General features: G+C 42.1%; 1 protein-coding gene across 1 annotated transcript in view; it reads right to left on the bottom strand.

The window, feature by feature from the left end:
* Positions 1 to 14,523, bottom strand: part of tsg101a (tumor susceptibility 101a) — a 51,866-nt gene that overhangs the window by 888 nt on the left and 36,455 nt on the right. The window contains exons 8-9 of the mRNA XM_043706096.2: positions 3,477 to 3,679; positions 2,648 to 2,887 (exon numbers count right to left, since the gene is read on the bottom strand). Of these exons, the coding sequence (XP_043562031.1) occupies positions 2,648 to 2,887; positions 3,477 to 3,679 (443 nt within the window). The remainder of the gene's footprint in view (positions 1 to 2,647; positions 2,888 to 3,476; positions 3,680 to 14,523) is intronic.

Genomic DNA, 14,523 nt, shown 5'->3' with positions numbered 1-14,523 from the left:
ACAGTATAACTCAATGTGGAGACTAGAAGTTTGTAAAGTAACCAATGAAAAATGAGATGTGGCTCCTCAAGCTAATATTGGGTTTCATTGATGGAAACCAAAGAGAGATCAGAGGGGGAACAGCAGAGAATTAGAACAGGTAGCCTGAGCTCTGGGTCATGCTTGCAGAATGAATGGATATGTTTAACAAAACGATCATCCAATCCAATTTTGACTTCCTCCATATGTCCACCTCTCTCTCTTCTGTGCTTGCTTAAGTTACAGCTCTAACTTGATTTCAAGTTCTGACATGTCAGCATTTTCTGTTTCATATTTCTGACTTGTTTTGGTTGCATATAAATGATGAGAGTATGTAAGAAGCTCCAATTTCAACCTCCCCCTGAGAACCAGAGAAGCAGCATACAATTAAGCAATCCCACAACCAACACACCAGAGTTCTGCAGTCCTGCCACACAGCTGAGATTGGTGAAGGTCAGTTTAACAACTAACCAGAGGTGAAAAATCACCATCGTCCCAGAGGACTATAAGGCTCCACTCTCATTAGTGAGGGACACTGGTGTTGGTTAAACCGGAGGGTCACCATGCTTCAGATAGGGGTAAGAGTTTGGACCTTCATGGTAACTTCATCTTGTGTGGAAATTGAACGTGCATTGCTGGCATTGCTCCATAATCAAACCAGCCAATTAAGCTAATTGACCTTCAAAGCAGCTCCTCAAATGATGGGGGAACCCAACATATCAGTGAAAGGACAAGACTGGAGCATTGGTAACTATCCTTAGCCAGAGTGTCAAGTTAACTATCCACCTTGGCCCCTCTGAGGTACCCATCACTACAGGACAGTCTTCAGCCAATCTGGTTCACTTCATGTGATATCAAGAAATGTCTGAAGACATTGCATATTGCAAAAGGTTTGGACCCTGACAACAGTAGTACTGAAGACCTCTGTTCCAGAAGCCTCTGTGCACCTAGCTAAACTGTTCCACTGCATCTGGCATCTTTGTAACAATGTGGAAAGTTGCTCAAAAATGTCCTGAATTTTTTAAAAAGGACAAATTCACTCCGGCTAGTAACAGCCCCAGGCTACTCTCAAATCATCAGCAAAGCAATGGAAAGTATAGTTGACAGTACCATTAAACAACATTTACACAGCAATAAACTACTCACTGATGCTCAGCGAAGGTTCCACTGGGTATTTCAACTCCAAACCTCAACAATCTTGGACCAAGAAAGGTTAAACTTTAAAACAGAGGTGAGAATGATTGCCTTTGACATCAAGACAGCATTTAGCTAAATGTGGCATCAGGCCACTCTGGCAAAGCTGAAACCAATGGGAATCAGGAGAGGAGGAGCAGCTCCTTGCTGTTTGGAGTCATGATAACCACATTTGGTGTTGTAACGTGATGTTTGTGGTGGTTGGAGGTCAATCAAGCCAGACCCAGGACATTCCTCCGAGGAGCTTCTGCAGCAATGTCCTCAGCCAAAGCAACTTCACCAGTTCAATGGCTCTCCTTCACTCAAGATTAGAAGTGGGAACATTTGCAAATGATTTCACACTGTTTCGTGCCTTCAGCAGCTCCTCAGATATGAACATACTCTACATCCATATGCAGAAAGATTGTACAAAATTTTTGGAGGAAGAGGGTGTTGATGAGTGGCAAATAACACGTACATTGCACAAGTGCCAGACAATGACCATCTCAAACAAGACAGAATCAAGCTATTGTTCCTTGATGTTCAATGGCATTATTATTCCTGACTTCCCTACCAACATCCTCGGGGCTTATCATTGACCAGAAGTTGAATTGGGCCAGCTGTTTCATCAGTTGCTGACACTCTTAATTCAAAACAGAATTTAATTATTTCAATAGGAAAATTGCAAAGATGTGGAGAAAGAGCAAAGTGTAGGACAAATTGAATAATTCAACTAAACTGTCAATGCAGACACAATAGGCCAAATGTTACCTGCGATGAGTCGATTCAGCCAATATCATTTGCCATTCCATTTGCTTTGGAACAAATATAACTTAATAACAACTTCAATCAAATGTAGTTATATAGTTTCCCCTAATGTAATTTAAAGAAAACCTACAAAAGCTTGGTTAAAAATACAGCCAGACAGGCAGAGGTATTTTGGGATGGAATTATAAAGCTTAGACAAGAGCAGGTAAAGGTACAGCAACCAGTGGTGATCCCAAATGGGTGCTCATAGGGACAATATTAGATTTGTTGAATTAAAAGAGGTTGCAGTAATAGGGAGTGACCAGGCTATGAAGTGATTTGAAAACAAAAATAGGTATTTTAACAATTGCGTGGCATTGCTTAACCAAAATCTAAATATAGATCAGTAATGTCAGGTAAGTCATCCGTCAATTTGAAAAGTAAAAGGACAAGAGAGGTGTTGGTGAGGTAAAGCTCGATGCCAGAGTGTATGCAGAAACGGATATCATATTTAGCAGGTACTGTTGTGAGGCAGTATGCACCTGCTCTGTAATTTCAGATTCAAGCTAAATTTATTGAGAACAACAACAACCACATCATTTTAACAATCATTGTCAGGACTCCTCTGCATAATTTTCTTATGTTAAACACGGTCAGATGCAGTAGTTAAAGAAAGAAATAATTCCCAAGTCAGTTTGGTTTTAATTACCTTCAAAAAGACCTCCAGATCAATGACATCACGTCGCAGTGCTTCACCTAGGTAGAAAATGGTGTCCTCAATGGCATTCTCCTCAGCATAAAGATTAAGGATCTGTTTGTAGAGGGGAGCTGTTGGTATCACCACCTCATCAATGTCGTTATTTTCAGACTGGCTTTCCATTTTCTCCAGTGCAATGCTCAGCTCATCATCCTTTTTCCTCAGTACTTCAATATTCTTCTCTACATCAGCCTAGGAACGTGACAGTTTTGAGTCACTGAAACCTCAAACGGTATAAACAGTTACAGCAATCAGACTTTTATAAAATATTGCAGAGTTGACATGATAAAAACCAGGAATATAACTGAATCCAGGTGGCAATTTACAAGACTGATTTCAAAAATATGTGAATATAAGTCAGAACTGCGCTTGGACACTGTTCATGTTAGTCCAACTGAAAAAAAAACTTAAGACCATGTATGTCGAATGAAGAAAAGGTCATCAGACTGCCTTACACCTCTGGAAAAGGAATGAAAAGGGAAAGAAATTTGCTGGTCTCTGTCGCCAAGATATTTTGCTGGTGCCAGCATCAGCAAATATGTATGCAAATTAGCTGAGATAATTGATATATGCTAAATTGTAGGTCATATTGCAGCCATTAAGTATTGTACATGCTAAATCCAAGATCTATGTGGCGTCTCTGTTCAAAGGAGAAGGTTCATCATTCACATTCACTGATAAAACCCAAATATTGAACTGGGCTATGTTTTACTGTGCTAGTGTGAGACCTACCATGTTAAATTACTGGTTTGGAAAAACAGTAATCCTCTTCTGGACTCACCATTTCTTGGTCCAAGTTACTGACCATCATCTCCAGCTTCTGATGGCCTTTTTTCAAGTCTTCTTCTGTTCGTTTAAGTGCATCAAGTTCAGCCTGAGCACGATCCATTTCTTCTTTCATCCTCCAGCGCAGTTTATCACTAACTGCAGAGATCAATGATGCACGAATCATGTCTTCAGTGATGGTTCCATCTCTGGCAGGACCTGTAACAACGACATGTGGTTCCAAATACCATAGTTCCTTGAATAATTTTCAGATGCTATCTATAAAAACAGACATTACTGCAAACTTAAGGATTCTGGGTAATCTTAGATGGAGGATGGGAAAATGTTGTGGCTGTAGAAGCTATTCCTTTTTTGAGGTATTATCAGTGTTGGAGCTGATTTCCTCATATTCTAGAATCCCAAATTATGGTTTTATAAGCCATTGCATTATTTTGGAACTTTGGGGGAAAAAGGATCAAAACAACAGCACTTGAAAAAGGAGAGACACAAAGGCAGTGATCACATGGGAAGTGAATCAAACAGAAATAAACCTGCACTACTGTCTGACCCAGCAAAGAATTTGCACAGCTGACTGTTCTGTTTGATTTCAAGTATCTCTGGACATCAGAGCTTGTTCTAAGAAAAATTAACAAACAGACACATTCACAGCTGACCTCGGAAAAACCTATGTGGGAGAACTGACAACAGGGGGCAACTAAGTGGCTTTTTAAAGTGCAATCTTATTGTTTTTATAAATCTACAATCGTGAGTAGAGTGGGTTTTATTGAGATCTGTCTCTTGATTAAACTTCAAAACCATATAAAATAGGTACTAAGTTAGCCTGGAGCAGTTTTTTTTTTAAAAGAGCATAGTCATAGAAATGTACAGCATGGAAACAGACCCTTCGGGTCCAACCCATCCATGCCAACCAGATATCCCAACCCAATCTAGTCCCACCTGCCAGCACCCAGCCCATATCCCTCCAAACCCTTCCTATTCATATACCCATCCAAATGCCTCTTAAATGTTGCAATTGTACCAGCCTCCACCACTTCCTCTGGCAGCTCACTCTATACACTTACCACCCTCTGCTTGAAAAAGTTGCCCCTTAGGTCTCTTTTATATCTTTCCCTCTCACCCTAAGCCTATGCCCTCTAGTTCTGGATTCCTCAACCCAGGGAAAAGACTTTGCCTATTTACCCTATCCATGCCCCTCAATTTTGTAAACCTCTATAAGGTCACCCCTCAGCCTCTGACACTCTAGGGAACAGCACCAGCCTGTTCAGCCTCACTCTATAGCTCAAATCCTCTAACCCTAGCATCATCCTTGTAAATCTTTTCTGAACCCTTTCAAGTTTCACAACATCTTTCCGATAGGAAGGATACCAGAACTGCTGCAATATTCCAACAGTGGCCTAACCAATGTCCTGTACAGTTGCAACATGACCTCCCACCTCCTGTACTCAATACTCTGACCAATAAAGGAAAGCATACCAAACACCTTCCTCACTATCCTATCTATCTGCGACTCCACTTTCAAGGAGCTATGAACCTGGACTCCAAGGTCTCTTTGTTCAGCAACACTTCCTAGGACTTGTCATTAAGTTTATAAGTCCTGCTAAGATTTGCTTTCCCAAAATGCAGCACCTTGCATTTATCTGAATTAAACCCCATCTCGTCAAGATCCTGTTGTAATTGGAGGAAACCCTCTTTGCTGTCCACTACACATCCAATTTTGGTGTCATCTGCAAACTTACTAACTGTACCTCTTATGCTCATATTCAAATCATTTATGTAAATGACAAAAAGTAGAGGACCCAGCGCCGATCCTTGTGACACTCCACTTGTCACAGGTCTCCAGTTTGAAAAACAACCCTCCACCACCACCCTCTGTCTTCTACCTTTGAGCCAGTTCTGTATCCAAATGGCTAGTTCTCCCTGTGTTCCGTGAGATCTAACCTTGCTAATCAGTGTCCCATGGGGAACCTTGTCGAATGCCTTACTGAAGTCCATATAGATCACATCTACCACGCTGCCTTCATCAATCCTCTTTGTTACTTGTTCAAAAAACTCAATCAAGTTTGAGAGACATGATTTCCCATGCATAAAGCCATGTTGACTATCCCTAATCAGTCCTTGCCTTTGCAAAGAGAGAAAGTGAGGGCTGCAGATGCTGGAGATCAGAGCTGAAAATGTGTTGCTGGACAAGCGCAGCAGGTCAGGCAGCATCCAAGGAACAGGAGAATCGACGTTTCGGGCATAAGCCCTTCTTGCAAAAACATGTACATCCAGTCCCTCAGGATTCCCTCCAACAACTTGCCCACCATCGACATCAGGCTCACTGGTCTTTAGTTCCCTGGCTTGTCCTTACCGCCCTTCTTAAACAGTGGCATCACGTTTGCAAACCTCCAGTCTTCCAGCACCTCACCTGTGACTATCGATGATACAAATATCTCAGCAAGAGCAGTAAGACAGTGTTATTTTCTGGATCCGCGGAATGTTAAGGAGCAAAGATGGCCTTGAGTAGAGCGATGTGCTCTTCTTGTAGGATGTGGGAGGTAGGGAGTTTCCATGTTACTGACTATTTCTGCAGGAAGTGCATTTGGTTATGAATCCTATCGGATCGCATGGATCAGTTGGAGTGGCAATTAGAGGCAATGAGTAATTTACAGGAGCTGGGAGTGCAATGGATAGTAGTTGCAGAAAGGGAGATAAACTTAAGATACAGTTTCAGGTAGATGGGTTACCTCCAGGAAAGGTAGGAGGGTGAGGCAGGTCGTGCAAAATCTCTTGCGGCTATCCTCATCTCAAACAATATACTACTTTGGGAAATGTAGGGAGTGATGGTTTCTCAGGGGAATGTAGCCATGGTTTCTGGTACCGAAACTAGCTCTAAATGTAATGAAGGGTCTGTCAGGTTCCAAGCGATGGATTGGGATAGGGGACTCTCTTGTCGGAGGCAGAGACAGACAGACATTTCTGCAGCCAACGAGACATAAGAAAAGTGTGTGTTCTCCCTGGTGCCAGGATCAAGGTTATCTCTGAGAGGGTGTAGAATATTCTCAAAGGGGAATGGGTCCAGGAGGACATTATACACATTGAAACTATTGACATAGGACAAGGAAACGATGAGATTCTGCAGAGAGAATATAGGGAGTTGGACAGGAATTTAAAACCGAGATCCTCGAGGGTAGTCATATCAGGAGGAGGAGGTGGTGTAGGAGGTGGAGGATGAGGTGGTGTGTGCGCGCGCACGCAAGAGAGGAGGGCAGTGGCATGTTTGGTTAGGAATAACATTATGACTACTTAGGGAGAATATTCCTGAGGATAGTCAGGGAAATTTGGTGGAACCGAGATATAGACAAAAGATTATCACCTTATTGGGATTGTACTATAGACCCATGCCAATAGTCAGTGGGAAATTGAGAAACAAATTTGTAAGGAGATGTCAGTCATCTGTAAGAATAATAGGGTGGTTATAGCAGAAGATTTTAACTTTACAAACACAGACTGGGACTGCCAGTATTAAGGGCTTAGATGGAGAGGGATTTGTAAAGTGCGTACAAGAAAATTTTCTGATTCAATATGTGGATGTACCTACTAGAGAAGGTGCAAAACCTGACCTGCGCTTGGGAAATAAGGCAGGGTAGGTAACTGAGGTGTTAATGGGGGCACACTTTAAGGCCAGTGACCGTAATTCTAATAGTTTTAAAATAATGATGGAAAAGGATAGACCGGGTTTAAAATTTAAAGTTATAAATTGGAGTAAGGCCAACTTTATAAATGGTTTTAGACAAAAACTTTCAAATGTTGATTGGAGCAGATGTTTGCAGGAAAAGGGACAGCTGGAAAATGGGAAGTCTTCAAACATGAAATAACGAGAGTCCAGAGACAGTATGCTCTTGTTTGGATGAAGGGCAAGGCTGATAAGGGTAGGGAATGCTGGATGACTGGAGAGTTGGGTTTTGGTCAAGAAAAAGGAGGAAGCGTATGTCAGATAGAGAGAGCAGAGATCGAGTGAAACCCTAGAACAGTATAAAGGCAGTAGGAATATACTTAAAGAGGAAATTCAGAAGGGCAAAAAGGGAACATGAGATAACTTTGGCAAATTGGGTTAAAGAGAATCCAAAGGAATTCTACAAATACATTAAGGACACAAGACAGAATAGGGCCTCTTAAAGATCAACAAGACTGCCTGTGTGTGGAACCACAGGAGATGGGGAGAGATACTAAATGAATATTTTGCATCAGTGTTTACTGTGGAGAAGGACATGGAAGATATAGAAGATGGGAAAATAAATAGCGACATCTTGAAAAATGTCCATATTAGAGGTGGTGGTGCTGGACAGCTTAAGATGCACAAAGATGGATAAATCCCCAGAACTTGATCAAGCGTACCCTGAATTCTGTGGGAAACTAGGGAAGAGACTGCTGGGCCCCTTGCTGAGATATCTGTATCAATGATAGCCACAGGTGAGGGGCCAGAAGATTGACTAAGGAAAAGCCAGGGAGCGAAAGATCAGTGAGCCTGACATTGGTGGTGGGCAAGTTATTGGAGGGAATCCTGAGAGACAGGATTGACATGTAGTTGGAAAGACAAGGACTGATTAGGGATAGTCAACATGACTATGTACTTGGGAAATCGTGTCTCATTAACGTGATTAAATTTTTTTTTTGAAGTAACAGAGGATTGATGAGGGCAGATGGACCTCAGTAAGTCATTCAAAAGGTTCCTCGTGGTAGACTTGTCAGCAAGATTAGATCAGCTGGAATACAGGGAGAACCAGTGATTTGGATACAAAACTGGCTTGAAGGTAGAAAACAGAGGGTGGTTGTTCAGACTAGAGGCCAGTGACCAGTGTGCCACAAAGCTTGATGCTCGGTCCAGTGCTTTTTATCATTTATATAAATATTTTGGATGTGAACATAAAGTGGTATGGTTAATAAGTTTGCAGATGACACGAGAATTGGAGGTATAGTGGACAGCGAGGGAAGTTGCATCAGAGTACAACAGGATCTTGATCAGATGGGCCCATGGGCCGAGGAGTGGCAGATGGAGTTCGATTTAGATAAACATGAGGTGCTGCATTTTGGAAAGGCAAATTAGGGCAGGAATTATATACTTAATGGTAAGAACCTCAGGAGCGTTGCTCAACAAAGAGACCTTGGAGTGTAGGTTCATGCTTCTTGAAAGTAGAATCGCAGGTAGATAGGATAGTGAAGGTTGTGTTTGGTGTGCTTGCCTTTATTGGTCAATGCATTGAGTATAGGAGTTGAGAGATCATGTTGCAGCTGTACAGGACATTTGTTAGGTGACTTTTGGAATACCGCAAGCAATTTTGGTCTCCCTGATATCAGAAGGACGTTGTGAAGCTTGAAAGGGTTCAGAAAAGATTTACAAGCATGTTGCCAAGCTTGAAGGGTTTGAGCTACAGGGAAAGGCTAAATAGGCTGGGGCTATTTTCTCTGGAGAATTAGAGGCTGAGGGGTGACCTTATAAAAACCATGAGGGGCATGGATAGGATAAATAGATATTTTCCCTGAGGTGGGGAGAGACAATAGTCCAGAACTAGACGGCATAGGTTTAAGGTGAGAGGGGAAAGGTTTAAAAAGGACCTCAGGGTCAACTTTTCCATGCAGAGGGTGGTGTGTACAATTGCAACATTTAAAAGGCACCTGGATGGGTATATGAATAGGAAGGGTTTAGAGGGATACGGGCCAAATACTGGCAAATGGGACTTGATTTAGAGTCAGAGATGTACAGCATGGAAACAGACCCTTCGGTCCAACTTATCCATGCTGACCAGATACCCCAACCAATCTAGTCCCACCTGCCAGCACCTGGCCCATATCCCTCCAAACCCTTCCTATTAATTTATTTAGAATATCTGGTTGGCATGGATGAGGGTCTGTTTTCATGCTGTACATATCAACGATTCTGTGACTCTATTGTCTGTTAGAATCTGCTCCAATTCTCAAATGATCATTTGGACACCTTTTCCCTGGTCATTTCAAGAGTGAAGAGACAGGTAGATATAAAGCTCATTATTTATTCCAAATTACATTCATTTTCAAAAACCACTTCATAGAAGCAAAGAATCAAACATTTTAAGGCAGGGACTCTACAAAAAGCAATGCAGTCACTTTGAAAGACCACCTGCTGTTAAAAACAGCACAGCGCAGGAACTTACAACTTGGACAAATATCAATACACAGGAAAATACACATTGACCAGGTTCAAGTTACAGGATAAAAATTAAAATTAAATTTAATAATAAAATTCACACTTCTCACCTTATGACTGAGGCAAGGTCATTGATAAAGCAGCTGAAGGTGGTTTGGCTGAGGACACTACCCCAAAGGAACATGTGCAGAAACGTCCTGGAGCTGAAATGACTGACCTCTAACCACCAAAATCAATTTTTCCTAGTCAGGTATGACTGCAATCAGTGGAGAGCTCCTCTGCCGCTCAGATTTTCATTGACCCCAGTTTGGCTGGGCTCATTGATGCCACTCTGTCAAATGCAGCTTTGCACACCAAGGGCTGTTATTCACACCACACCTCCTGAATTCAGTTCTTTTGTCTATTTTTGAACGGAGGCTGTAATGAGGTCTAGAGCTGAGTGGCCATGGCAGAACCCAAACTGGCCATCAATAAGCAGGCTAATGCTAAGCAAATGCTGGTAAATAGCATTGTTAATAACCCCTTCTACCACTTAGAGTCATAGCCATAGAGATGTAAAGCAAAGAAACAGACCCTTTGGTCCAACTTGTCCATGCCAACCAGATATCCCAACCTAATCTAGTCTTATTTGCCAGCACTTGGCCCAGATTCCTCTAAACCCTTCCTATTCATATACCCATCCAGATGTCTTTTAAATAATGTAATTTACCAGCCTCCACCATATTCTCTGCCAGCTCATTCCATACACACACCACCCTCTGCATGAAAACATTGCCCCTTAGGTGTCTTTTATATCTTTCCCCTCTCACCTAAATCTACGCCCTCTAGCTCTGGACTCCCCCACCTCAAGGAAAAGAGCTTGTCTATTTGTCCTATCCAAGCCCCTCATGATTTTATAAACCTTTATAAGGTCACCTCCCCTCAGCCTCTGACACTCCAGGGAAAACAGCCCCAGCCTGAAGCCATGGGCGGCACTGTCTTGTCCTCCAAGTAGACCCAGTTGTGATCTATTACTATAAATTTACATTGTAAGATGTATTGGTGGAACTTTCTGACTCCAAATTTGACTGCTAAACCTTCCTAGTGTATCTGGGCATATTTACACTCCACATTAGCCAATGTCCTGAACGCATACACGACTGGGTATTTCTCTCTATTGGGCCTCCTATGAACCAATTCTACCCAGATGCCATATGGGGAGGCATCGCATGTCAATACGTGATCTCGCTTGGGATCATAGTGTGCCAACACCTTAGAACACGATAGCTGTTTCTTCACTTTTCTGAAAGCTACGGCTTGGCTATGAAAGCATTTCCAAGGCTGACCACTTTTTAAAAAAAAATTGATGCAAAAGGTGCCAGGATGGAGGCCAGGGCACCTTCGACTGCCCTTGCTTTATCTCCCAATGAGTGTAACCTGGTCTTGTCAGTTCTGTAGCCCAAGCAGGTCATTTGAGGTGCCTGGAACAAACGTTTTTCCCTATAGGTGTACACTGTCTGAGAGAAACATCTATGTCCAAATTCTCTAAGCGCTCCTTATTGGTCTTCCCTGTTATTAGTACATCATTGAGATAAATGACAACCTAGGATAGACAGTGTACAATGTTCTCAGTCATCACCTGAAAATTCGCAAACAACAGTCTCGTATACCACTACAAACCCTTATGGGTATTAATTATAGCGTACTTCTGGGAATCCTCACCTAATTGCAATCGTATGGCTCATGTCCAGCTTTCTGAAGGACAGCCTCCCAGCCAGCTTTGTGTATAAATCCTCATTGAGAGGGATTGAATATTTATCCAGCTGCAAAAGCAGTTTGTTTAAAATCCCTACAAAGGTGAACTGACTTATTGAGAATCCCAATAGGTACAACTGGTGCTGCCCATTCCATAAACTGGACTAGTTTGATGATTCCTTTGCTTTCCAACGTTCTAATTTCTGCCTCTACTTTTGCCCATAAGGCAAGTGGTAATGGGTGGGCCTTGCACTATTGTGGAATTGCTTCCTGGTCAACATGCAAAGTGACTGTGGCTGCTTTGATAGTCCCTAGACCTTCCTGAAAAACATCTGGTTATTTAATTTGGACTTCACTCAGACAGCCATTTTCTAAGTGAAAAATGTTGAGCTAATCTAGATTAAACTTTCTCAACTAATTTCACCCCATCAAGCTTGGGCCCATACCTTTTACTAAATTCAGTGGGAACTGAACCAGTTGCTTCTCGTAAGAGACCAGAAACAAAGTTGTACCCTTAATGTGTAACGGTTCCCTGGGACAGGTTTTAGGTCTAGCCAAGATCTTGTGCAAACTTAAGGGTTGGAGTACAGAGTGAATTTTGTTAAAGACTGGTTCTGTGATTACTGAAACAGCTACGCCAGTATTGAACTCAATCAGAACCAGGTGACCACTTCACCAGATGTTTATTTTGATTGGTTGTGATTTGGACATTGCTAAGCAATTTAATGTTCCAAACCAGCTGTAGGTCGACTTCCTAAGGTTTGCACTGTCCTGGATACAACTCTAGGAGTTCTCTTACTCAATTTAGGTCTGGTGGGATTGCTGACTCGAGACCACATACCAGCAGCAACTAAAATGGCTTGCCAGCTCAGATCCTCAAGAAAACATAACCCATTCAGCTGAGGCTTGACTTTGTTTTGGGGCTTTGCTGTGGACTGACCTAGAGTCAGTCTGTTCAGGACATGCCCTGAGTGACACTATGCAATTGCCTTTCCCCAAGCTCAACTGGACTGCTGAGGGTGTCCACTTCCATTGGAATACACTGCAACTCATTTGCTCCACTCACCGATGATCAAGAGTAGACTGACAGAACAGTAATTGGATGGGTTGGATTTATCCTGGTTACTGTGTATATAACATACTTGGGTAATTTTCTAAATTGTTGGGTCAATGTCAGTGTTGTGGCTGTACTGGAATAGCTTGGCTAGGTGTGCAGCAAATTCTAGAGCATGTCTTCAGTACTAGTGCCAGAATGTTGTCAGGGCTCATAGCCTTTGCAGAATCAAATACCTCCAGCTGTTTCATGATATGACATGGGAGTGAATGGAGTTGGATGAAGACTGCTGCAAATGCATCAGCCTCATCCCTTGCACTAGTGCTGGGCTCCCCAATCATTGAGGATGGGGTTATTTGTGAAGCCTCCTTTTCCAATGAGTTGTTTAACTGCTCTCCATCATTCATGACTGGATGCGGCAGGACGAGGTTTGATCCAGTGGTTGTGGGATAACTTAGCTCTATCACTTGTGGCTTGTGCTATTTAGCATGCGAGTAGCCCTGCCTTGTAAATCCATCATGCTTACAGCTCATTTTTAAGTATGCCTGGTGCTGCTCCTAACATGCTCTCTTGCACTCCTCATTGACTGAGGGTTGATCCTTGGGCTTAGAGGCAATGATAGAGTGGGGAAATATGGTGGGCCATGTGGTTGCAGATTATGGAGTACAATTCGGCTACTGATGGCCCACAGTGTCTCAGATGCCCAATATCAAGTGGCTAGATCTGATTTAAAGTCTTTCCCATATAGTAGGGTGATAGTGTCACATAACACAAGGGAGAGTATCCTCAATGTGAAGATGGGACTCCATCACTTCAAGAAAGTATGGTGTTCAGTTTCACCTATCCTATCATGGATGATGCATTTGGAGGCAGCAGATTGGCGAGGATGAGGACAAGTATGTTTTCCCCATATTTATTGTTTATTCCCCAATTTCCACAGACCCAGTCGAGCAGCTATGTTCTTTAGGACCCAACTAGCTTGGTCATTGGTGGTGCTGTGCCACTGTTGGTGATGGATATTAAAGTCACCCACCCAGAGTATATTCTGTGCCTTTGAAATAATCACTATTTCATCCACTTGGTGATCAAAGCAGAGGAATACTGATTCAGCAGCTGAGAGAGGACAGTACATGGTAATCAGCAGGTGGTTTCCTTGCCCATGTTTGATCTGATGCAGTGAGACTTTATGGGATCCAGATTCAAAATTGAGAAATCCCAGAACACTTCCCTCCTGAATGTCTACCAGCATGCCGCCACCTCAGATGGGTCTGTCCTACCTGTGAGACAGAATGTTCCTGGAAATGACAACCGAGTTTGGAACACTGTCTGCAAGAAATTATTTCAGGGGTATGAATGGGTTAGGCTGTGACTGTTTTTAAAAAAATCCATCACAAGATGTGGGCATCATTGGCTAGGCTTGACTAGTCCGAGACATCTCTCCATATTTTTGCATTAATTCCCAGATATTGATAAAGACGACATTGCAGGACTGACAGTTGTTTGTGCTGTTGTGTTTACCGGAGTTTTGATGCTTGTGGTCTGTTTGGTTTAACATATTTTTTTGCAGTTGATATGATTAACTGGTTCAATAGAGTGCTTCAGATGACAGTTAACAGTCAATCACATTGCTTGGGTTTGAAGTCACACGTACACAAGAACAGGTAAGGATGGCAATTTTTTGTTTCCTAAAGAACCAGCTGGATGTTTATAACGACCAACAATAGTTTCACTTGGCTTTTAATTTCAGATACCTTTGAATTCAAATTACACATCACCCCAGAGCAAGGATGGCAAAAGGAGGGTAGGAATAAGAACGTATTTCTAAAATTAGTTTTTAATATAAAAAGATCTTTCCATTACTATTTTCTATTTGAAAAAAAAACTCATACTAACAAATACACACACAATAAAAAGTAATTTAGACATGCTGGTTTTATAACCCAAGAAATCTCAATTTCTTAATACTAGAATGAGAGACAGGTTTTTCAATGCAGAACTGTTGCTGGTGGCTGACTGAAGTATCAAGTTGTTTTTAAAGAGTCAGCAAATTTAGAAGATTCCTCACTGTTAAACTTAATAAGGCTTGTCGTG

The sequence above is a fragment of the Chiloscyllium plagiosum genome, unplaced genomic scaffold (assembly GCF_037043375.1).
Source record: "Chiloscyllium plagiosum isolate Xiang-an unplaced genomic scaffold, Cpla_swu_hap1 HiC_scaffold_18, whole genome shotgun sequence".
In the NCBI taxonomy this organism is placed as follows: Eukaryota; Metazoa; Chordata; class Chondrichthyes; order Orectolobiformes; family Hemiscylliidae; genus Chiloscyllium; species Chiloscyllium plagiosum.
Note: the sequence above shows the minus strand (reverse complement) of the source record. Positions and strands in the feature narration are given on the sequence as shown.